The 22,034-nt window shown below is 32.9% G+C and overlaps 8 protein-coding genes across 8 annotated transcripts; 5 read left to right on the top strand and 3 right to left on the bottom strand.

Annotated features, from left to right (window-relative positions):
* Positions 1 to 505: 505 nt before the first annotated feature.
* On the top strand, positions 506 to 976 carry Tsp_03394 (protein SYS1-like protein). The gene has a single exon (XM_003379692.1). It carries the CDS (start codon positions 506 to 508, stop codon positions 974 to 976), a length of 471 nt encoding a protein of 156 aa, XP_003379740.1.
* A 543-nt stretch (positions 977 to 1,519) lies between these two features.
* Positions 1,520 to 3,757, bottom strand: Tsp_03395 (conserved hypothetical protein). Its single transcript, XM_003379693.1, is given in 4 exon segments — positions 1,520 to 2,307; positions 2,473 to 2,981; positions 2,997 to 3,530; positions 3,609 to 3,757. 4 exon segments carry the CDS (start codon positions 3,755 to 3,757, stop codon positions 1,520 to 1,522), a joined length of 1,980 nt encoding a protein of 659 aa, XP_003379741.1.
* Positions 3,758 to 5,830: 2,073 nt separating this feature from the next.
* Tsp_03396 (LBP / BPI / CETP family domain protein) lies at positions 5,831 to 9,842 on the top strand. Its single transcript, XM_003379694.1, has 7 exons — positions 5,831 to 5,845; positions 5,936 to 6,076; positions 6,147 to 6,176; positions 6,541 to 6,577; positions 7,090 to 7,155; positions 7,558 to 7,790; positions 8,601 to 9,842. The coding sequence occupies exons 1-7, from the start codon at positions 5,831 to 5,833 to the stop codon at positions 9,840 to 9,842; spliced, it is 1,764 nt and encodes a 587-aa protein (XP_003379742.1).
* Positions 9,843 to 10,444: 602 nt separating this feature from the next.
* Tsp_03397 (putative UBX domain-containing protein 7) lies at positions 10,445 to 12,999 on the bottom strand. Its single transcript, XM_003379695.1, has 13 exons — positions 12,951 to 12,999; positions 12,789 to 12,900; positions 12,649 to 12,728; positions 12,429 to 12,470; positions 12,258 to 12,373; positions 12,059 to 12,205; positions 11,686 to 11,751; positions 11,510 to 11,567; positions 11,305 to 11,450; positions 10,995 to 11,118; positions 10,806 to 10,928; positions 10,668 to 10,747; positions 10,445 to 10,606 (listed from the first exon to the last, which is right to left on the bottom strand). Exons 1-13 carry the CDS (start codon positions 12,997 to 12,999, stop codon positions 10,445 to 10,447), a joined length of 1,305 nt encoding a protein of 434 aa, XP_003379743.1.
* A 776-nt stretch (positions 13,000 to 13,775) lies between these two features.
* Positions 13,776 to 14,604, top strand: Tsp_03398 (putative protease-associated domain-containing protein of 21 kDa). The gene is made up of 5 exons (XM_003379696.1): positions 13,776 to 13,800; positions 13,881 to 14,088; positions 14,137 to 14,301; positions 14,375 to 14,481; positions 14,573 to 14,604. Exons 1-5 carry the CDS (start codon positions 13,776 to 13,778, stop codon positions 14,602 to 14,604), a joined length of 537 nt encoding a protein of 178 aa, XP_003379744.1.
* Positions 14,605 to 15,239: 635 nt separating this feature from the next.
* Tsp_03399 (hypothetical protein) lies at positions 15,240 to 15,759 on the bottom strand. The gene is given in 4 exon segments (XM_003379697.1): positions 15,240 to 15,292; positions 15,312 to 15,416; positions 15,474 to 15,600; positions 15,718 to 15,759. The coding sequence occupies 4 exon segments, from the start codon at positions 15,757 to 15,759 to the stop codon at positions 15,240 to 15,242; spliced, it is 327 nt and encodes a 108-aa protein (XP_003379745.1).
* Positions 15,760 to 17,184: 1,425 nt separating this feature from the next.
* On the top strand, positions 17,185 to 19,696 carry Tsp_03400 (RNA-binding protein 12B-A). The gene is made up of 3 exons (XM_003379698.1): positions 17,185 to 18,659; positions 18,702 to 19,423; positions 19,656 to 19,696. The coding sequence occupies exons 1-3, from the start codon at positions 17,185 to 17,187 to the stop codon at positions 19,694 to 19,696; spliced, it is 2,238 nt and encodes a 745-aa protein (XP_003379746.1).
* A 615-nt stretch (positions 19,697 to 20,311) lies between these two features.
* Tsp_03401 (GTP-binding protein Ryh1) lies at positions 20,312 to 21,920 on the top strand. Its single transcript, XM_003379699.1, has 8 exons — positions 20,312 to 20,450; positions 20,509 to 20,582; positions 20,631 to 20,743; positions 20,829 to 20,934; positions 20,987 to 21,098; positions 21,386 to 21,479; positions 21,544 to 21,610; positions 21,668 to 21,920. The coding sequence occupies exons 2-8, from the start codon at positions 20,519 to 20,521 to the stop codon at positions 21,733 to 21,735; spliced, it is 624 nt and encodes a 207-aa protein (XP_003379747.1). The 5' UTR covers positions 20,312 to 20,450; positions 20,509 to 20,518; the 3' UTR covers positions 21,736 to 21,920.
* Positions 21,921 to 22,034: the final 114 nt, after the last annotated feature.

The following is a 22,034-nucleotide window of genomic DNA, read 5'->3' on the forward strand; positions in this document are numbered from 1 at the left end:
ACTATCGATTAATTTAATATTAATTATACTTTTAGATTTCACTTTAAATTTATTTTATGCGAAAAATTAAAACAAATATAAATAATATTTATTTATTTGTATTAATAATTAATATTTATTTTTTAAATCAAAAGCTAAACTAAAGTCACTTGTTATCAAAGTTACTGTAACACAGTATGTGAAGTTAATGAAATAATATAATTTATTAATAATGTAAACGTTTCATTGCCTGAAATCTCGAAATCTTAAAACCAAATTATATATATATTATGCATGGATATGTAATTTATATTAAAAGTTTCAAATGCTTTATCGACTTGGGGAAAACAGATTTTATTTATAATCTTTACTTTTCTATATAAAATATTATTTCTATACTGTTTTAGATGTTTCATGAAGGTGGATGGTATTTCAATTTTTGATAAACTGCACGCTATGTGTCATTTGGTATTGTCTGTATTATTCGAATGATTGAAATGAAAGAATTTGGAAAAATTGTCCTGCCATGGCAAACGGTTTCTATTCGACTAAACGTGACCCGCTTTTGTTAGCACTGCAAATTTTGGCAATGCAAGCATTGTTTTATTCGTCTTTGTTATCTCTTCAGGCAGTTGTGAATTATGTGTTCGATTATGATAATTCGTTGAATCAAATTTTCGATATCCAAGCATTCCGATTGCGCAACTGGGAAAATATAACTCGTCTGCTTGTCAACGTTGTAAATTCTGTTCTGATGGCCATCGCCTTGCGTTTCGTTGTTTGTCGAGCGAAATTGTGTCTCGATTTCGCTTGTACATTTTATATATTTCATTTTCTTGCTTGTTGGATAAGTAGAAGCGCGATTCCAACAGTTGCGTCCTGGTGGCTTTTGCAGTTGGTATGCATTACCATCACTACCGTTTTGGGCGAATATTTATGTATGCAAGTTGAACTGCAAGATATTCCAGTGTTGTTAGGCCCTCGCGTTGATGTTTAATTTTTTTTGGTACGTTAGCAGTTTTCAATAAATCTTAAGTAAGAAAATAAATTTATTTATCATGGAAAAGCAGCTGTTAAAAATATAGTATTTGTTGTAGTGGTGCTATATTTCAACTTTTCAATGCAATGCACAAGACGCTCGTCATGGTACGTGAGCAAAAATTAGCTTACAACTTTTTGCATAAATTTTTGCGTATTAATGTGCAAAAATTATTGGATTTATATAAAAAGGGATATTTTGCAAATTTAACTAAAAATATGCGCATGAAATAGAAAATTCTTTCTAATAAGACATGTTGATCAAATACTGTAAAAAATTGTATAAAATTACTGTGAATCTTTATTTCGCTATTGTAGATGAATTGTTTCACAGTTGAACGTTCATTTCGAACCGGTTTTATTCGTTGACATAATGTACAGTGGAAGAAGAAGAAGAAGAAGAAGGCATGAAATGAAAATTTTACAAAGCTTTACAAGGTAAGAATCTTTTTTCCAAGTATTTGAATTCCTGTGTGTGTGTGTGTGTGTGTGTTGAATGCAGCTAAAGTTGATCGTAGCAAACGCACCATTTTGCCATGAAGTAATCCTTGTCAATGATACATTGTGGTTGGGAGCCGAAAGCGTTGATGTGAGAGATTGAATCTAGGTCAATCCAAAGTTGGTTATTCAATTTTTCCCAACGGACGGTTGCTTCATACAGTCCGTTTCCAGGTACCGTTCTCAGTGTAGCCGTATAATGTAGGGTGGTGGTCGGTGTTTTGGCGCTCAAATCGGGCACGAAACCGTCATAATCTAACGCCCTCTTGTAACCCATCACCCGATTGTCAGGCACGTACATCATCAACTTTTCCAGAGATTTCAGTTTAAGCTTCACGCAGATTTGTCGTTCAGGTTCGGTATAATTGTTTATGGCCGATACAATCGCCTCTGCTATATATTGAGCAGTTGCTGAATTATTCGGCTGCTCGATACCAATATGACAAGCGCACCAGTGAGGTTCAATTCCAGCTTGTTGGCAAACTCGTTCTTCTGGTACTTCATCAAACAGGCTTATTGAACGATTTTCAACATTTCCCATTTTGGGATTCTGGAAATGCAGCACACTCAACAATGTTTCATGAATGTCGAATGGAGTTGTAAGTCGACGGGCATTCTTTTGTAAATTGTTCATCGCTTCTGGATATTTTTTCGAGAACCAAGGTGGTAGGACAACCGAAACAAATGGCATTCGTTCTTCCAATTTTCCTTGCTGAGTTTCTCTGACTTTGTGAAACCTATTCCCATGATCTGACATTACTATCAGCAACGTATTGTTCAGGAATCCTCCATCTGAAAAGTGGAACATACATTCAAATATTACTATTATCTTTATTGCTTTTCAGTGCATCGATTTTAATTCTTTACTTTACAGTAATACATGACACGTGGCATAAATTGTTTTCATAAAAGATTACGATAATTGTATAAAGAAAAGAAAAGAAAGGAATAAATTACCTTGCAAAAATTTCAAATGTTTCACCATATCGAGATCGGCTACTTCAATCAAATTAATATCGTCGTGACTGTAGGCAGAGTGGAATTGAAAAGCGAATTTCTTTTTGCTCACAGGATACGCAGTGAAAAAGTCTTCGACATATTTAAAATGTACTCGATGATGTGGTTCACTTCCGCAGCAAAATTTGGGATTTTTATTTAATCTGCTTTCCGCAACTTGGTAAAATGTTCTCATATAATGATCGGTCGGTTGTTGATCGAATCCTTTCATACGATAAGTGAACGTGCCAATGTACGCCGCATCTTCACCGTACAATGTCACATAGCCGGCATTTTTGTATTCATTCCAAATGAAAGGATATATATTAACATATGATGCCTTTGGATATCGTTTCCTAGTGTTCGGTAATTCTTCTTCCGTTTTTCCGGTTAGCATTGGAATCAAAGCTTGTGGAGTGCCATCGCCGACAATATTGTACTGCTCTAAAATGACCGCTTTCAAAGTGTTCCTTAAATATCCATACATATTCTTCATTTTGCGCATGAACGTCATTCTCGAAATGCTATCAAAACCAAGTATGTATACGTTCAAGCCGAGTGCTTCGTCGTGCAGTTTATCTTTTCTGTTCAAAGCTTCCGTTGTTGGCACCACGGCGGAATGTATATTTTCATACGTAGCATTGTCCTCTGCGAAACATTTAATTGAGAAAAAATCCGATAGCAATCGTGAACCATTTGTGAAATTATGTATTTCTTTGCCAAAGCTAATCTTCTTATCAGACACTCTCCAAAACGGCATATAATTACACGTTATGTTGCCATGCGTTCGTGTGGAATTTTCGTTGATTATAAAATAATTCGCATCTTTTACAATAATCCAATTCGATTCTTTGGCACACTTGAATGGCGATTTGACAGGTTTGAAAAAATGCTTCATCTCAGGATTATCCAATTGTAACTGCGGAATAATACATAGAAGTCCAGTTTTTGGTAGCTGCTTGCTTTCAGATTGATTGAAATGCTTTTTCACCACGTGAACTTGTGGAAACTCGAAAGTGCTTAAGAGAAAAAAAAGTATACAATTGAAAAACAACAATTATCATACTAAGAAGAAGAAGAAGAAGAAGCATACGTACTGGTCAGTTTGGAAAAATAGCCTTTTTACAGGAAAGTTGATCACGATACAGTAAAATGCAAAGCCCAATACTGTGCACCAGTAAATGTTAGCTTTTTTGAACAGTCGTTTGGAACTTTTTGGCAAATTCCGCAATAATTTCGATAACATTGTTTTCAACAAGCAAGCTTGAATTTAATTACTGATGGTTATGGTAATGTTCAGGATATATGAGCTTGAGCGTCAATTGTGACAACAATTTCTTCTTTTTACAATAGAATTTGTATATATTTCCAAAAGAAAATGTTTCAATTTATATTATAAAAGTTTTAATTAATTAAATTTATAAAATTATAATTTATAAAATTTTACATAATTTAAACGATTTTTCAAATTGATGAAAAAGTTGTTTTTTGTTGTGAGTAATTTCAACGAATGGGTTTTGTTTTTCAATTGTAATTGATGCGAACATTTTGTCGTAATGAAAATTAAGTTCTAAATTTTTCCACAACGGTGTTGAACCTGTTTTGTTGAGTTTGGGGGGGGGGGGTAAAAAAAGGTTTTGTGAAATTTGTGAAATAGAACAAAAAAAACATTTTTAAAATGTAATTATGCTAGTGTAGTACACGTTCAGTTATTATATTGCTCGTTTGTGAAACAACTGAACGCAAAGAGAGCATTGATCAGAAAATTTTATTTTGTTCAAATCGATATTCAAATTTCAAAGCGAACTTTTAAGCATGCCAGTTTAATTATAAATTAGTGAAAAGCTTGTTTATGGCTAGTTTAGGTCCAAAAATAAATTTTGAAATGAATTTTTCAAGCCCACTTTCAACAATGGTAGTGGTTGAAATTTTTATTGATCGTCCGTCGATGGTGAATTTTTGTCTCGTTTCTTCTCGGCTTTGTTTTCAATCTGCGCTGGATGATTTGAATTACTTTTGCGCAAATTTATCGTGATTTGCCTGAGTTGAAAATATTACTGCAAGTTTTGATAAATAATAATAAAGAAATGCTAGTTTTTTTTTCTTGTGAGCATTTTTCGAAAGTGGCCCTGAAGTTTTTCTTGTTTTCTCTTTTGTTATTCAAATTTTTACCGTTCGACCATTTCGGCGTTCCGGAAGTTGCAAATTTCACTTCGCTCATTTTCCGGTCCGGTGATTTTCCACTTTCCGCCTCAGCCAACGCTTTCGAAAATTTTTCTTCAAAATTTCACTGATCCAATTTTTTGAATTTTTTTTTCTTTCTGCTCACAACCAACAAATCAGTCACGTATGAAACTTGAAAATCAGTATGAATATTTTTTGTGAAGAATAAAAAAAATTATTTTTTTGAATTTTTTTCAAAAGAATTGTGAAAATTGAGTGCAAGTGTGCATTTGTGAAACAGTTCCGATTTATCTTTAGATTATCAGGTTTCACTGAACTGAAATTGAAATTTGACAATGGTCGATTTTTCAAATTTATCAGAGCAATTTATTTTTTTTTGATAAACTTTCATATTGTCTAATAAAATAATTAAGAAAGAAAATTTAATATTTAAATGTGAAAATGCATTTTCTTTTCATAGTGAATTTTTTTAAGTATAAAAATTATACAACATGAACATGATATGAGTATGGATGAAAAATTGAAATTTATACTGTTGTTGTTGTTGTTGTTGTTCATAGTTAGGAATGATTTATTTTTCACATTAATTTTTTTTCTTGTTTCAACAAGTAAAAATCCTTTAAAATTAATTTTTCAAAGTGACAAAAAAAAAGTAGGTCAATCAGAGAGAGAGAGAGAGTGAGAGAGAGAAAAGTAACGTTGGCGAGAACCAGTCGGCGTCGATCAATCAACAACGACTTGCCCGACACTCTCGCTCGTAGTATTTTTCTTCTTCGCGTTGAACCCCGGCGGAAGAATGCAAATTTTTTTTCCCTTCACTCGTTCCCTTAACGCGCGTGTACAAAGTGACAATTTGAAATGGGAAAGTGGAAAATATTCAACAACATGCACAGAAATTGATGATTTTAAAAATTGAATTTTTGAAACGCGCGCGTGATTTTTTCTTTTTACGATTCTCAATTTCTTGATTATTATTTATTTATTTAATTAATAATTTAATTTATTGAAGAAGAATATTAGAGAAAAAAAAGTAAAAATATTGTCGATTACGTTCAATAGACCGGCCGGCTTTTTATATTATAATGTGCAATTTTTTTAATACAAGTTCATCAACGTTGTTGTCGTGTTGTTTGAGATGGAAATTTTGAAAGTGAAATTGTTCACTCCGAAATCAAATTGCAATTTTTGGAAAAGAAGTTTTGTGAGGTTTTTTTTGTGAATGCAAAAAATTTTAATTTAGAAAATCGATAATTTTCTACTCCATAATAATAAGGAATGCGATGCGTCAGTTTTTGTGAAATGTCGTAAAGTAGCGGCAATTTGCCGTCGACTAATGCGCAGTCGAGAGCTGTGCTTCGCGCATTATGCAAATTTTTACCACGTTAGCAGTACATTTATCTGTTTTTAATAGAACGATGATGACGATGCTTTTCAGTTTACTTTTATTTCAGGTCGAAGAAAATTTCATCAGCCGAATAAAAGTAAAGAATGGGAATAAATAAATTTCCAATTTTGCAGGTAATTTCACTTTACTACTTTTGTAATTATATCTATCTTTTTGCATGTTCAATTGGTACAAAAATCAATTTTCACTTTTCTTCATATTGTTTTTCCAATTCACCAAATATCATCTACTGATCTCAATTTATTTATTGTCAATAATTTTTAAAGCAAAACTTTCTTTGTCATTAGAACCGGTTTTTGTCATTCATTTTCTTCTACTAGTACATATTTTTCATTTATTAAATTGGTCAATCGGGTTTGTTGAAATTATTATTTTCTAATTCTTTTTCATAAATTATTAAAATAAGTTTTTTTTTTTCAAAATTAAATTAGAAAATATAGACCGTTCTCGTTCGGCAAATTAGCATATCTCTTATCAGTAAATAACGTTTTACCCATTTTTCCACTTCATCACCGTAATACCCAAAAAACAATCAGACTGTATCATTTGAAGTGTTGCATTTTCTTTTCACTAATGCCAGTTTTCCAATTGGCCAAATTGGAAATGATAAAAGCGAGAATGTGTGTATATATATAAATTTTTGTCTACCGTATAAGTTTTATACTGTAAAAAGTCTTTTTTTTTGTTTGTTCTCAGTAGAAAGAAATATTTCAGTAAAAATTTTGATTATTGTATCATTGATATAAAATAATTGAAAGAAATTTTATTTTTTCAATGTCCAATTTGAAGAGAAGTTTTGGAGAAAAAATGGTTTTTTCTTTTTTTTTAAATTGCATTGAATAAATTAACAAAATTAATAATTGCCATGATTGAATATTTGGGTATAATGGGGGGGGGGGGGGGGGGAAAGCGAAAGTTGACTTGTAGTGATAAGATGCTTGCCGGTGGGTGTTTTGCGAGTTGATTAGATCGAAATTGAATATTGTCAGTTGAGAAATGGCCTCGAAAAACCGCTTCAATAAAAGGACAAGTGCAATTAATAAAATGGGCAACCCGTTTGGTAGAATTTAATATCTAAGACTAGAAAGGGGTTTTTTTTCTTCTTCCCCGTCTTCAGTGATCAGCGATGTGACAAGGGAACATTTTGAATAGAAAGTAAACCGTCTTGTAGAACAGGTTCCAATATGACAAATCAAGCCATAATGGCAAAAGTGGAAGTTTTGTCTTTCCTTGTAATTGATGTACTCTAAGCGGTCGAAACTGTTGGCAAATTGAAATTAGCATGATGCACTTGGCAGAAGCGTTTAAGCTTCATTGTTAACGATATGATCGTTATCAACTGCTGGGTCATATTGATCTTGGCATGCACGCTGATTGGAACCATCGAAAATTCTTGTACGGCTTTTACTATTTATTATTATTATTATTATTGTTATTAATATGCGAAATTTTTATAGCTCAACCAATCAATGAACCAGGAATTCGGGTTTTTCTCACGAAAAAAGGTTTGGAACGTGTTTTGGACGAATGGAAAAAGTTATTCTGGAAACAATTAGCTCTCAGAGAGCCTGTCAAATTGAGAATATATGGTTTACGGGATTATATAGTTATTAACAATCTTCGAGTGGGTAGAATTGCTAAAGCCGCCGCAAGCGCATTCATTGAACCTGGTATTGGTTTCAAAGTGATGGTAAGTCAACTTGTGTAAATTATCTTTTGCTCGATATTATTATTACAACAGAATTCATTATTATTATTATTATTTTCTAATTAATCATTTAACATTCAATTTGAAGCCATTGTATTTGGTGAGATTCGAACTAGAATTCTGATTTTAGAGCGTAAAGATTTCAATTCGGTAAAATTGGACACGCATCGTCGATTTTTCTATTCAATTGCATACAAACACGCATGATTCTCTTTTTGAATTGGAAGCATTTTTGTGCTTTGAAAAGCACTTTTCACGCATTCCATTTTTGTCTTCTACTTTTAGAATTTTTCTGTCATAAAATTTTAATCAATGTACATTCAAATCCTATATTTATTGTTTTTATGTTAATTTTCTTTTTTTTTAACCAACTTCTTTTTAACAATAGCAGTAATTGTGCGATATTTAAAAACCGTTGATTTTTTGTTTAAATTTCTAATTTTTCTGTATGCTCAGGTGGACATTTTCATTGCATCCTGCAAATAATTTTCTTCGTAAATGCTGACGCAAATTGTTTTATACCGTAAACTCACAGAAACAATGAAAATCAAGTTAAAACAATTGATTGCACAATAATTGTCATTCATCTGTACAGTATATCAATTGATGGCAGAAATTTTTTAAATAAATAAACATGTATATTTTTAATTTATAGTTTGTCGAAAATTCTCTCTGTTAAAATAACTGATTTTCATCTATTTCTGTCGAATATAATATTTATTTGTTCTAAAGTTGTCGTTGTTCAATGCTTTTTGATTCAGGTCAATTTCCATTCAATTGTTGAACTTTCAGGTTCAAAATTTGAACATAGATTATGTTGGCACGTTGACTGCACGTTATCATTCCGAGCAGCAAACGGTAAATATGGTAGCAAATATACCAGATCTCTCTTTCAATGTTGTCGTCCGAGTGGAAAACAAAAATGGCTTTCTGCAGCCGAAGATGCATTCGTGCGAAGCGTTCGCATCCGAATCGGTCACGTTGCAATTCAACGGTCCCATTCCGAGAGCTTTGTCGGCAATGCGTTTGCTTCACACGTCGGTGTTGCAAAATTTCGTGGAAAAATCCCTTTGCAAACATGTGCCAACGTTGCTTTTTCCACCATTTCGAACGCTGTTCAATCCGCCGACGAGAAAGTTGAAATTGTTCGAAAATTATTTTCTAGATTATTCCATGGTCGGAAACGTGACAATCGGTTCGGATTACATGGAAACCGAGTACAGTGGCGAAATATACATGGATCGTGGTTTCAAGCATTCGACGTCGACTGCGGTCAAAGCACCGCCGATGAAAATCGACCACAAGCGCAAAACTGACAGCAGCATGGCTTACATTTATCTCAGCGATTACAGTATCAATACGTTGCTTTATTCCCTTTACCGAGCTGGAAAGTTCGACATGGCCGTCAATCACAAAACCACGCCCGAATCGTTTGTCAATTATTTGAAAACCGGTTGCCAAGAATCGCAGATTTGTGCTGGGACAATTTTCCCATCGTTGGGCGACAAATATCCGAACAGCACGTTGGATATACAGATCAAATTGTTGAAATTGCCCAAAGCGACAATCAAAAATGACGCCATTGAAATTGCGAGCGTGTCGACGATGAAAGGAAGCGTCCGTTCCCAGCGCAACCGACAATATTTGTTCTTCTCTTGCCAAATGGATCTGGTTACTGTAGTCAAGCGATTCCGTCTGCGTCGTTACTATGCCCACGTGGACGTCTCATTCGATCACATGGAACTGCGCGACGTGCAAAGCGACATACCGGGCATTGACAAGATGACCATGTCATTTGTGGTCAGCTATGCGCTCGATTTGCTCGTCAAACCGGACGTGCAAGCGAAACTCAAGCACGGCTTCAAGCTTCCACGAGTCACGGATTTCGAAATGACCAACGGTATCGTGGAACTGGTGAACGATTTGATCATTGTTGGATTTGATTTTTGCCAAAGCGACTGCATTCAGTCTCAAATTGGCAACGCTGACAACTTGGACAAGGTCAAAATTTCAAACACTTATGACGATTATTGATCGAACGGCAAAGGGGAAAGATGAAAACGGAAAAAAAGAAACCAAACAAACAAACAATTCGATGAAATACACAAAGTATACGTACGTACGGGTAACCAACTAACTAACCAACTAACTAACTAACTAATTAACGGATGCAAATTTTTTATTCACCGACTCCATCCAGCAAACTCTGATTAATTTATCTCATTTCAATTATAGAAGCAGAGTAAACAATCAATCAATTTATAAAACAAATTGTGAATTTTTATTACCAACGAGAAGTTCGAATTCTCCAGTATAAACAGTATTCATTCGTTCATTCACTGGTTATTTGTGTATAAATAAAATAAACAAACGAATATACAACATTTTCATGTCAAATGATAAAGAACGCCTATGTCAATGAGAATAATAAAGTTATTCATTCGTGTGCGCGATGTATGAGAAAAATAACTGTGAATTAAAAAATGCAATAAAGAAATTACCGTAGAATAATAATTGAACTCATACTGTAATAAGCACAAGAGTAATGTGATATTATAACTGATATATGGAAATAGATACCTTTCTCCAACTGCTTCATCTTCTTTCCTCAACTTTCATAAAACATTCCAAAATATTTAACGACTTTCGATAAAGACAATCTCTTGACTGTTCAAATTCAAATCAGCAAGTAGTAAATGGCCCTGTTCAATACTGAGCACACGTCTTGGATACGTTAAAACAAAGTTGTTTTCCAACAACGATATGTGAAGCTGTTGTGCAGCATAATGGAACACATGCTTAATTGAACAAATAAATTATTATTAACGCACACAAAAAAATTATTAAAATATGCTTTACTTTCAGTTCAGCTTCTTTACGAAAAGTGCACAGATGCTTCACACCATCGGCATTACGAAACATAAAGCTGACCACACTACCTAAAATACATCCATGTAATCAATTAACAATAAATATTTTATTCATATAATATTTTACCTGGTTCAACTGCGCTGTTGGATTGGACAAAATATTCTTTCCACGATGTATCATATGACGGTGGCAATCCATTTGCCATACTACTGCCATTGTTTGCCTTCTTCAGTGGCGGCAATTGTTCTTCTAACAGGTTAACAAATTTAGTTATTATACAAAATAATCCAATTATTTTTGATATATTCAATTTACTTTCATAAGACGACGACAATTCTCCCACATTTTGGGTAACTTTGCTGCTGCAACAAGCAGTCATGTCTTCCCTTTGACGCTTCCTGCCTACTTTATCCATACCATTTCGTTCCGTCACACAGTTCTGCAATTACACCATGCAACAAAAAATTTAAACACAACTGGAATGGAAATTTGTACACAACTAAACGTGCTTATTATTATTATTATTATTATTAACTCACTTTAATTATTGAAAACTAAAAGTAAATGAAAATTTCAAGCAAATCATATATAAACATGTTTGAATAAATAATTCATCTTCATTTACTTCATTTTCATTAGTAGTAATAATCTTCGGTTCTGTTTCTTCAACAAAAATTGGTTCATCATCGCTGTAGTCGACGGTGATCAACTCCACTCCAGACTCATCTCTGGACGTACAAGGCGCCTGGTGACCTTCCAAAAATTCAAGAACTGAAAACAGCAGCAATACAACATCAAAATTTCAATAAGAAACAAATGATTTCATAAACCCACTTTCCAAACTAATGGAAACAGATTCTGTTCCGTTGATCTGAGCCATGCATTCGCCTTAAATATCAATAATGCAAAAAAATATACCATTAAAAATAATTCCTACCCGTTCTTGGATCAATTATAGCAATGTGCGGAAAAAAATGCACATTGTAATAATTTGTAAAACGCTGACCATCGGTAGTGTTTTGCATGACCTAAAAGCAATTATTAAATCCTGGCTGCTAACACTACGCCATACCTATATCAAACTACTAAACGTAAACTAAATTTAGAAAAAAATGCACTTATAAATTATTCTACAATTATACAATACAATTACAATATACTAAATGTAGCAGCTGGCCCTGCATAAACCTCAAAACAGTACTATCGACAGTAATAATGAAATATGGATCACAGCAATAAAATTATCGATATGTATAACAAGTGAATAAAGTATGCAATTGCCATATCATGTAAACAGCTTACTACATAAAAAAAGCATACTGTAGATATAAAAAAGATAAAGTTGCACACAAATACATTATTCAGTTACTTCCTTTTACCTGCCAAAAAATAAAATTATTTTCGATCAGATCTCGAATTGCGCTACAGCTCCACACGTCACGATTTAGCACTTGGCAAGCAAATTGTTGGGGATCTTGAACATTTACCAAAAGCCATCTGTTGCGGCTCTCCGCTTCACGGCGAGCCTTAAAAACGTCAAACTGAAAATTCAAATAGTGGCAAATTGCATATAATTACAGATTCCCATGATCCACGATACATCAGTTCTAAAGGAGGTCTAAACAACCGTTCGAGCGTTGTAGGCTTGTCTGAATTCGGTCGACCGTTACCCGTCAACGCGTTCCTATACTCAACTGGAAAAGAAATTTGAAAAATCCAAATTATTTACAGATCCATGTTTTTACTTACCAGCTTCAGCAGCAAAGTTACGCAAAGAAACATTCTGTTGCCCTGTAATTATTCTGTTAGTTGAAGCTAAATCAATTGGACATCACTTTAATATTCTCAAAATTAAAATTTACTGTATAATGTAACATTTCTAGCATGTGACAGTGAATACTAAATCAGCTGCATAAAACTGTAGCATTATATACACATTACAATCATAAATATACACAATAATACTCACTTGTGCTGTAAGTCTGATGAAAATTTTCGTTGACCAAAACGCCGGAAGTTGGTGGTATTGGAGGCAGAACATCCCCGCTTCTAAATGACAATAAATATAACATTCATTCTATTAAAATGAACTTCAAAACGAAAAATTACCTGCTTGGCAAATTTGATTCTTCAGACATTTGAGAGAGGTACAATTCAATTGCAGTATGTATATTTCCATCAGCTAACTGCATCATGTTGCGCGCAGTTTCATCATCACAGCCTTTACAAAAACATTTTTTACAACTTAGTTTAACGTTTTCAAATGCTTACCTAATATACGTTGTAATTCGGAAAACTGTTCTGCGCTTTCCTCGGACATTATCAGTTCACCTTTGCTGTTACTTACAATATAGCTCCTGGTCGTCAGATTTTACCGTACAATGTAAAATGATAATCACGTTCTACTACAGTGAAGAATGTTTGTGCAAAAAAAACAATTTAATTCTTTTGTAATATTTAAATATTTAATTTCTTCATTTTACTGGCACTGTTATTAGTGCACTTATTGCATAAACTGAAAATTTTACTGATTACAACAATGCTGAAATAAATTTAGAAAATTGTCTGAATATTCAAATTAATATGATGCTTTGTTTGGCACACTTTTATATAAATCTCAGCATATTTTGTTGCACATAGATGAATATTTAAGCAAAAGTTTTGTTCATGTATTTTTATAATGCTGTATTCTTAAAATTCATCTTTGTGCAATTCTTTTTTGTTCATTAATAATCATAAAAACTTAGAAAAGTAATTTGTTTTGCAATTTTTGAACAGCATTTACCGCACGGTCGTTGAAATACACCTAGTGAAACATGATTTTCTTGAATTTTATTTTCAGGTAATGCTTCAACTGTCTTCTATGTTAAAAAGAAAGCATCACGAGATTAAATAATACTTCGTCAGAAATCTTTAATTGCTTTCTAGTTAACAGTGGAATACACTGGTAAACAACGTTTTCTTATAAACATATGTTAATAATTAAATTTCTGAAATGATTATGCTTAATTCACTATAGGTTTATCATTCGATAAGGCAATTTTTGCAGTCAGATTTCAGGGGCCAAAAACTACCTAAAATTCCATTGCGAATGGCATGAATTCCGAAAATTCATATTGGGGTTTTCTTTATTTTATTTTATTTATTTTTGGTAAATATAATTTTGACAAACGCATCACTTTTTATTCACATTTTATTTAGGTTGCAGATGTAGTGATGATTATTTTTTTGAAATCGTGGAACCTGAGAATTTAAGATATTCTTTGCAAATTCGAATTGCTCAGTTTTGCAAAAGGCCTTCAGAAAATGTTCTTTATATGCGTCTCGTTTTGGCAATGCCTCCTAAACTTTGCACCGAAGCGGAAAATGCTCAGTTCCTTTGGAATAACGCAGCGCTCATTGAACGCGGGTAATTCCAATTTCCTACATTACTTCTTTCATATTACTTTACATTTAGAGAATGTTCTTTTTATCAAAAATCAATGCTAGCAGAGAAATCAGGCGCAAGGGTTGTACTTATTACTGATATTGAGAAAGGAGATGACGAATTTTTAGTTATGTCAACTGATGATCCCTCAACTAAATTGAACATTCCTGTATTTTACCTTCCTGGTGTTGATGGGTAAGATATATTTTATTTTATTGTTGCAAAATTTATCATTGCAAAGCAGACTCGGTATACGAATTTGTTTTAGGAGACATCTGAGGAAACATTTGTTGTACTCTCAAAGTCCCATAAAAATTCGAATTCCTTTAAACTACAGTACTGTTCAACTGCATTTGGTTCGTAAACCACCGTGGAGTTTGTGGTAATCAGAAAACGTTTTTGTCATGATATAAATTGTTTTATTGCTTTTAGTTTATATTTGCTTAATTAAATTCTTTATTTTAAGACGTTTCGATTTTCGATAATATCCCATTTTGAAAATTACCAAAACTATTCGTGGGTTACTCGGACGAGGTACTGTAAATTATAAAAAAGCAAGTTGAAATTATTCTGTGCAACAAAGTTAGTGCAGATGAATTTTTACTTTTCAAGAAATTATTTATCATTTTCATTTTTCATAATTACGCGGAAAGATCCTTACGTAGTGGATGCATATTACAATTGTGCATCGCTGATCAAGAAGATTATTTTTCAAGAATAGCGGCAGTTCAATTCCAGAATGAAAACATAACAGTAAAAAGTAACTATAAATTTGAAAAACGCAGATTCAAATTACGGTTTTCTTGAACGGTATATTTTTATATTTAAATTAAATAATTTGCGTCAGTCTTTTTTGGCAATTTTTTTCTTTAACATAGCAGCTTTGGCAATTTCAGTCTTCTCTTGACGAAGGCGTTCAGACATTTTTCCTGTTCGACGATATTCAGAACGATCGTTTAAATACTGCTGTGTACATTCTTGAATGAATTCTGGGTTATAATACCTACAGAATGCAATGCTAAAGATCTCGAAACAGATGTACATTTAAAAACTGTCAGAGTCGAGTAAGGTAAAATGTCTTGATGGTAAAATTACATAAAATTTTATTGTATACCAAGTCAGTAGACATTCATTTAGTTTATCTCTTTCATCATAGCAGCGCCAGATTCTGGTAAACCCATTTTGACTGAAGCATTTTGACAAACTGTCGTAAAATTCTTTGCACTTTTCCTTTTTTACTCTTTCTTGCACACGTTTCGGAATAACTGTATCACGTTCAACATGCCTCAGTGTTAAATCATTCGGATCATCTAAAAATAACGTGTCCCGAGAATGTATAAAAGTTTAACGTCAGCATTAATATTAACTGCGGGCAGGTAATGGAAATGGATTGATCCCAGAATGGTTCGACTGATCGCACTTATCCATTTTACATATTTCAAGTAATCTTTCCGCGAGGTTAATGTTTAATGCAGTATGCGTATTACAGTATGCCTGAAGTTAATTTGATTCGAATTTGTTACACTAAGGTGAAATTATTCTAACATTTTGTTCGAAAATAGGTAGTTAGTTTTAGATAATTTATATTCAAATTAAAATTTTCATATTAACAGAAATAAGCAGTTTAACAAGCATCACAAGCCAGCAGGGCATTGTAGTACAGTTGAATTGATTTTTGCATTCAGCGATTTTTTTATTTTAATTTGTTTTAGCAATATAATTTAATTAAAATTTAAATTTTTCACTGTCTTTTCAAACAATTTTTTTTTAAAACGAAGAAATTTTGGTATACTGTAATTAGTTTGTACATGATTATTTTTAAACTGCGGTTGATGTCGTTATTTGTTTTGTATGGTCGATAGTAGTGGGTTGTTGGCTGTTTTGAGAGATTCTGCTTTGCCGCTTTAAAGTACTTTTTGAAAGGTAAAATGCTTGTCTAATATATTAATTATAATATCGATTTTATAAAATCTAATGTTATTATGTTTTAATGTTTTTTAAATTGATTATTATTGCTGTTTTCTGTGTGATAAATGGAGTCAGTATTTTCAAAATTATGAGGAATATTTGTTAGTTTATCTTTTAAAACTTTCTTTAAAGCTGTCATAAATAGTATTTATTATATATTTTTGTCTTTGTAATTTTACATTTATTTTTACATAAATTACATCTGAGTAAATTCCATTTTATATTTTACTGATATGCAATTGAATTATAAATAAATGATTTGTATGTTATTCTGATCCGCTGATGGTTAGTTTCAAATTCATCTAAAAATTTTCTTAGTTTTGTCAATAATGTGTTGCGTTTTTGTCTTTTCTATATTTTTAAGTATGGTGGTTGTGACATTTCTTGTGGAGTAGTTCACGTTTACATTTTAAATTTGTTACATGTGCATTGAACGCATCGTCATTATTCTAAATTATATAGGCATTTCATAAGTATAGTCATATATTGTTATTGTAAGGAAATGTAAGATGGATAAAAATATAAGAATGCATTTCATAGCAGGTGATGGTCATTTTTCAAGTTTTTAATTCATTATTTTGTTTATTGAAAGTTGTTTGTGTATATTGCTTTAGGTATGTATATTATGACAGTTTGATTCGGTTTTCGTTTCAATGTTTATTTCATCTTCTTATTCATGTTTACATACAAAATGTACTGTTCTGATGTTCATCATTGAAATTTGTGTGCTTTCTGTTAAATTCTTTGTCAAAACTGAAAAATTTGTGTAGTAATTATAAGAAATACGTATTACTTTTTAATACATTCAGTGATGTAATTTCTTAATGAGTTTAAATTTTTATGCATGTATTTTAAATATATTTTAATTTAAAGTCTTTACTTTACGAATTTGTTCTATTACTGTTTGAAATTTAGTTTCATCTCATTTCTAAATTAGTATATAAATAAATCTGTTTTTCCGCCTTTTGAATTTTTTCCAAACGTATATATTTCGTGGTAGTATTTGTTGGGAGACGTTATTTTTTAGATGACTTTTAAATGATACTTTTTTCAAGTATTTTAGTGATTTGATCTTTATTTTCTCATTCTCTATACCACGACGAGTGTGGAATGTGTTACGTAGTGCGTCTGTGCAATTTACCTCCCGAAGCGAGGCCGGTGGACATCAGTGACTTATTTTGCCCTCTAAATATTCCTAGTGGAAACATATTTATTATTGGTGGTCCTATGGGCGAGGCATTTGTTACGTTTGGTACTGCATCTGAAGCAGATCGAGCTCTTTCTTACGATGGCTGTATTGTTATGCAAGACGTGGTTCAAATTTGGCCAAGTTCTGTGCAAGAGATGCGAAACGCTGTTTGTCGAGTTCACAGCATTGATACCAGATTGTACAATGCACCAAATTTGCATAAGATGCATACTAATCCAAGTACTAAGCAACGTCCAACATTGATACCGACACCGCCAGATGTGATGCTATCACCACTTGTTCGTAAAGAAGGTTTGTTGAGTAATCCGTACGCGGTTAATGGAATTACGAATTGTTTATTGCCGACACCAGTTGTAGTGAATGAACCATTTCCAGTAGCAGATTTTGATTATTCTGATTTCAATGTCAAGCAGAATAATCAACAGTCTTCTCAAGTTAGTCGGATTCGTCGAGCATTGCTGCCAGATCCTGTTCCAACCGTTGAGCAGGAAGTTTCAATAGATGTTGAAGATGTGCCTGATTTACCGGTGCAGACAAATGGGGAAACTGATGCACCAATGGAAGACATTTCAACATTTGAATTCGACGCGGAATCTCTTAGTGCAGCGGTGGAAAAGCTGATCGAAGAGATTCGTTTTTCTGTTCCTGATAAAAAAGAACAGAAAGAGTCGCTTTTAAGTGAAAGTAATGAAGAAGATTTTTCTCAAAATGAGCAGATATCGCGTTTGGAAGAACAATCAGAACTTGAAGTAGCTGAAGTTGTAGAACAAGTTAAAGAGGAAAAAAGTGAAGACTGTAAATTTGCTTTGCTGATAAGCAACGTTCCGGCTGAGGCTAGCCTCAATGACGTGCGTCAGCAGTTGGCATTTCTGAATCCATTATCGATCAAACAACTCAAAGGATCTGAAACGGCAGCATTGAACGTTAAGCCGATCATGTTCATGATGGTCGAAGGTGAGGCAGCTTTGCTTCGAACTTTGCTTTTACAAGATCAGGTGATAATTTCTGGTAGCAGTGTAAATTTCAAAAAAGTCGAACTGCAACTTGCAGCTGAGACTCTTGGCTGCTCTGTAGAGGAGCTGTTTGTCGACGATTCAGAAGGATTAGGAGAAAAAATTTCAGATTTAGAAGTTTCGGTTCAATTAAGCAGTAAGGAATTGCTACTGACTGGTGATAATGTAGATGAAATTGTTCAAACAATACCAGAATGGTTGAAAGCTGGTAGGATTGAACATGAAAATTTATTTATAGAAGGTGATAAAAGTATTCGGGTAACTTTTCGCAGTGTGACCGACTGCGAGAAGGCATTTAAGTTGAGTGTTTCATTTTTTGATTCCAAGCAAGTTTCCGTAGTAGCTGTCGAAGAGAAAGAGCAGTATAATAATAATAATAATAATGATAATAATGTTGAATCTAGTAGTAAGTATATTCATTTTACAATGACGCCATCACTGGGGGAAATTTCTGATAGTGAGTCATTTGACGAAGAAGAATCACTTTTGCCTGCAAATTTTCTGTGCTTGCATACGGTTCGCAGTTTAGCTAAAGAAATGCTAGTAGATATTGTACGAGCTTTGCCATGCAATCGTCACTGTCCAAAACGAATGTACAGTGTTAAGCAGAAACAGGAAACATATTTTGTAATTCAGTTTTACAATAGTTCATCTTGTGATATTTTTTTCAAAAGATGTCATGAAAATTTTGATTTTCATGAGACACCAATTTGGCAGTGTTGCCGAACTGAAGCAATGAAGTTGCTTCGCAGTGGTTTCAGGCGGGTAATATTTGATTCTGGTCCAAGGGAGGATTGGTGGTGCAAAACTAGGCGACGTCTTACCAAAGTCTATGCACCGCATAAAAGTGATTTTTTCTTATCCGACGCAAAAATCAGTAAAATAGGACCGGTAAATCGTCTTATAATTTTGCGTAATTTACCAGGCAGTTGTAAATTAACGAGGAAAATTATAAGACGTATCCGTCAACTTCCTCCTGTGGAAGATGCTGTTCTGTTTCCAATTGATGATTCACAATCACGTTCATCGATTGTATTATTGTTGAAATCCACATCTGATGTCGAAACAATCTGGAAGCTGTTTCATTGCCGTGTACTTTTCAAAAGAACATTGCTTGCTTTTCGCAGTGTGTAAAAATATTTCTTTTTTTCTCTCTTTCCTGTGTTCGTTTTTTCTCAGGTGCTAAACTGAAAGCAGTGCTTTCAAAATTGTCATTTTTCCGTGATATTATAATATGATACAAGCGAGTCATTTGTTTTGTTTTGTTTTGTTTTTTGCTTTGCATACTTTATTTTTTCTTTTTTGCATTTTTGTTAGTTTCTAATCTGATTTAAATAAAATAAATACCATTTTTTTAGAATGTCATTGTTATTTTGATAGCGCTGTTTTACAACAGTGAAATCATAAAAAAAAGCAATGCTAATTTTTTAGCGAAGATGCAGTGAATGGATAGCGTTAATTTATTTATTCAATCTTCTTTGTATGAAATTTTAATTTCGGTTTTCTTTTATAAAGTAGATAATTTATTTCAACTTTAGCAATTTCAAAGTTAGCAAGTTCAAATGAAGCAGTCACACAAAAACAAAGAATATTAAGCACTTTTTAAAATTAAAATGCATTATAGTCATTGCTAACGAGTCAGTGCAGAGGCTAAATCTGGGCCACTTCATGCATAATAACCATTTAAGCTGAATCATAATGAAAATCTTTTCAGCTATAAACCATAAAAATATTAAAATACTCAGTGTAACTTGAACTCTCTTCTTTGAAGGGTCATTTTAAAATAACTTTGATAAGCAAGCATCTGATCAGCGTATCTTTAATACAAGAATTATGTTTGTAAGACAAAAAATAAAAGATAATTACTCTGATTCATATAAACATTTTATTATTGGAATTAAAATTATTTATTTTGTTTAAAATTTACAATATTCAAAAGCTACTAAAGAAATGCTTTAACAAGAAACCTGCAAATTTTTAATAGGTTACTGTAGTTCATCAACATTTCTTCCGTGATGACTAATCATTCATTGGTACAGTGAACCCGTTTGTGCTGTGTGTAAGGTGTCGCATAACTCTGAATGCTTTATAATTTACGAAAGTGTAAAAAGCGTTCAGTTGTCGTTTGTTGAATTTTATTTTGTGTAGACAAAGTGCGTGATTTTACCGGAGTGTTATCAAATTTTGAGCTGTTATTTTTATCTACTTTAGGTTCTACAATATGGGTACGGATTTTGGAAACCCGCTACGAAAATTCAAATTAGTTTTCCTTGGTGAACAGTCTGGTAAGAGGTGATTCAAGTTTACTTTTGGTTAACAACTGGTCAATTTAGTTGGTAAAACTTCGTTGATTACTCGCTTCATGTACGATAGTTTTGACAACACGTACCAGGCTACGATTGGTATCGACTTTCTTTCTAAAACGATGTACTTAGAAGATCGAACTGTAAAAACATATATTATTTTATTTTCAGTTATTTATTTATTTATTGAACAGTTCGTTCTATTGAAAAATTTATAAACTAAACTAGGTTCGTTTGCAATTGTGGGATACCGCAGGGCAGGAACGATTTCGAAGTTTGATTCCATCGTACATTCGTGACAGCACGGTGGCTGTTGTGGTCTATGACATAACCAGTAGGGTAGGATGGATATCGAGGCTGGTTTGAAAATTTGTTCTGTATTTTAGATGCGAATTCTTTTCATCAAACATCAAAGTGGATTGACGATGTTCGAACTGAACGAGGTTCGGATGTTATAATTATGCTGGTTGGAAATAAAACCGACTTGTCGGACAAAAGGTATAGCTTTTTTTTTCTGCAAATGTGTGATACTTGTTTGTTTTATAAATCATCTCAAAAAATTCGTTTTTATGCATTTTTCAATTTTATTTTTGAAACATTTCTTCAGAAAGCATGATTTCTGTAATATAGTATTAATCAATAATCAAAATTTTATTTTTTTTTATTTTGTATGAATTATGTTAACTTTAGTTTAATATAAATTTATTTCCTTATTACTTTGTTTTAACCTGCATTTCTATTTCTCTATTTGTTTTTACTGTAAATGATAATTGGTTGTTTTTCAGGCAAGTAAGTAGTGAAGAAGGCGAAAGAAAGGCAAAAGAACTGAATGTTATGTTTATTGAAACGAGTGCTAAAGCAGGTTTGCACGTGAAACAGGTAAGTTGAAAATTTTAAATTATTTAAATGTGTTTTTTTTTAAATAATTTTGCGTCTGTTTTAGCTTTTTCGAAGGGTGGCGGCTGCATTGCCCGGAATGGACGAAACACCTACTCGTCCGACTCAAGATGGTTAGTTATTTATTTATTAAGTTTATCACATCATTATTGTAAATTTTGCCTGTTCAGTTGTTCGCATATCAACGCAGAACGATGTGAAATCTCAAGGGCTGCAAGATGGTGGTTGCTGGTGTTAGCTGAAACGCTGTTGCATGAGTTTTGCCATGGTCTGAATTTTTATTGATTATTTTGTCAATGCTTTTCTGAACTTCTGCATCTCTGCTGTTTCTGTTTAGTTTGTAAAATTCGAAATACATAGGTTTAACGTGTTAAAACAGTTTTGTTGATGGCATACTCATTTGTTATGCATATTGAACAATAATACTTCACAGATTTGGCAAGGCTTCCCCTTTTGAAAGGTTGCTTCATTTTGTCATTTCATGTTTTCTTGCTCAATGAGGCCGTGCACGTTTATCATTGCAGCTAAAATTTGAAT

Source organism: Trichinella spiralis (assembly GCF_000181795.1).
Source record: "Trichinella spiralis strain ISS 195 chromosome Unknown Scfld2, whole genome shotgun sequence".
NCBI classification, from domain to species: domain Eukaryota; kingdom Metazoa; phylum Nematoda; class Enoplea; order Trichinellida; family Trichinellidae; genus Trichinella; species Trichinella spiralis.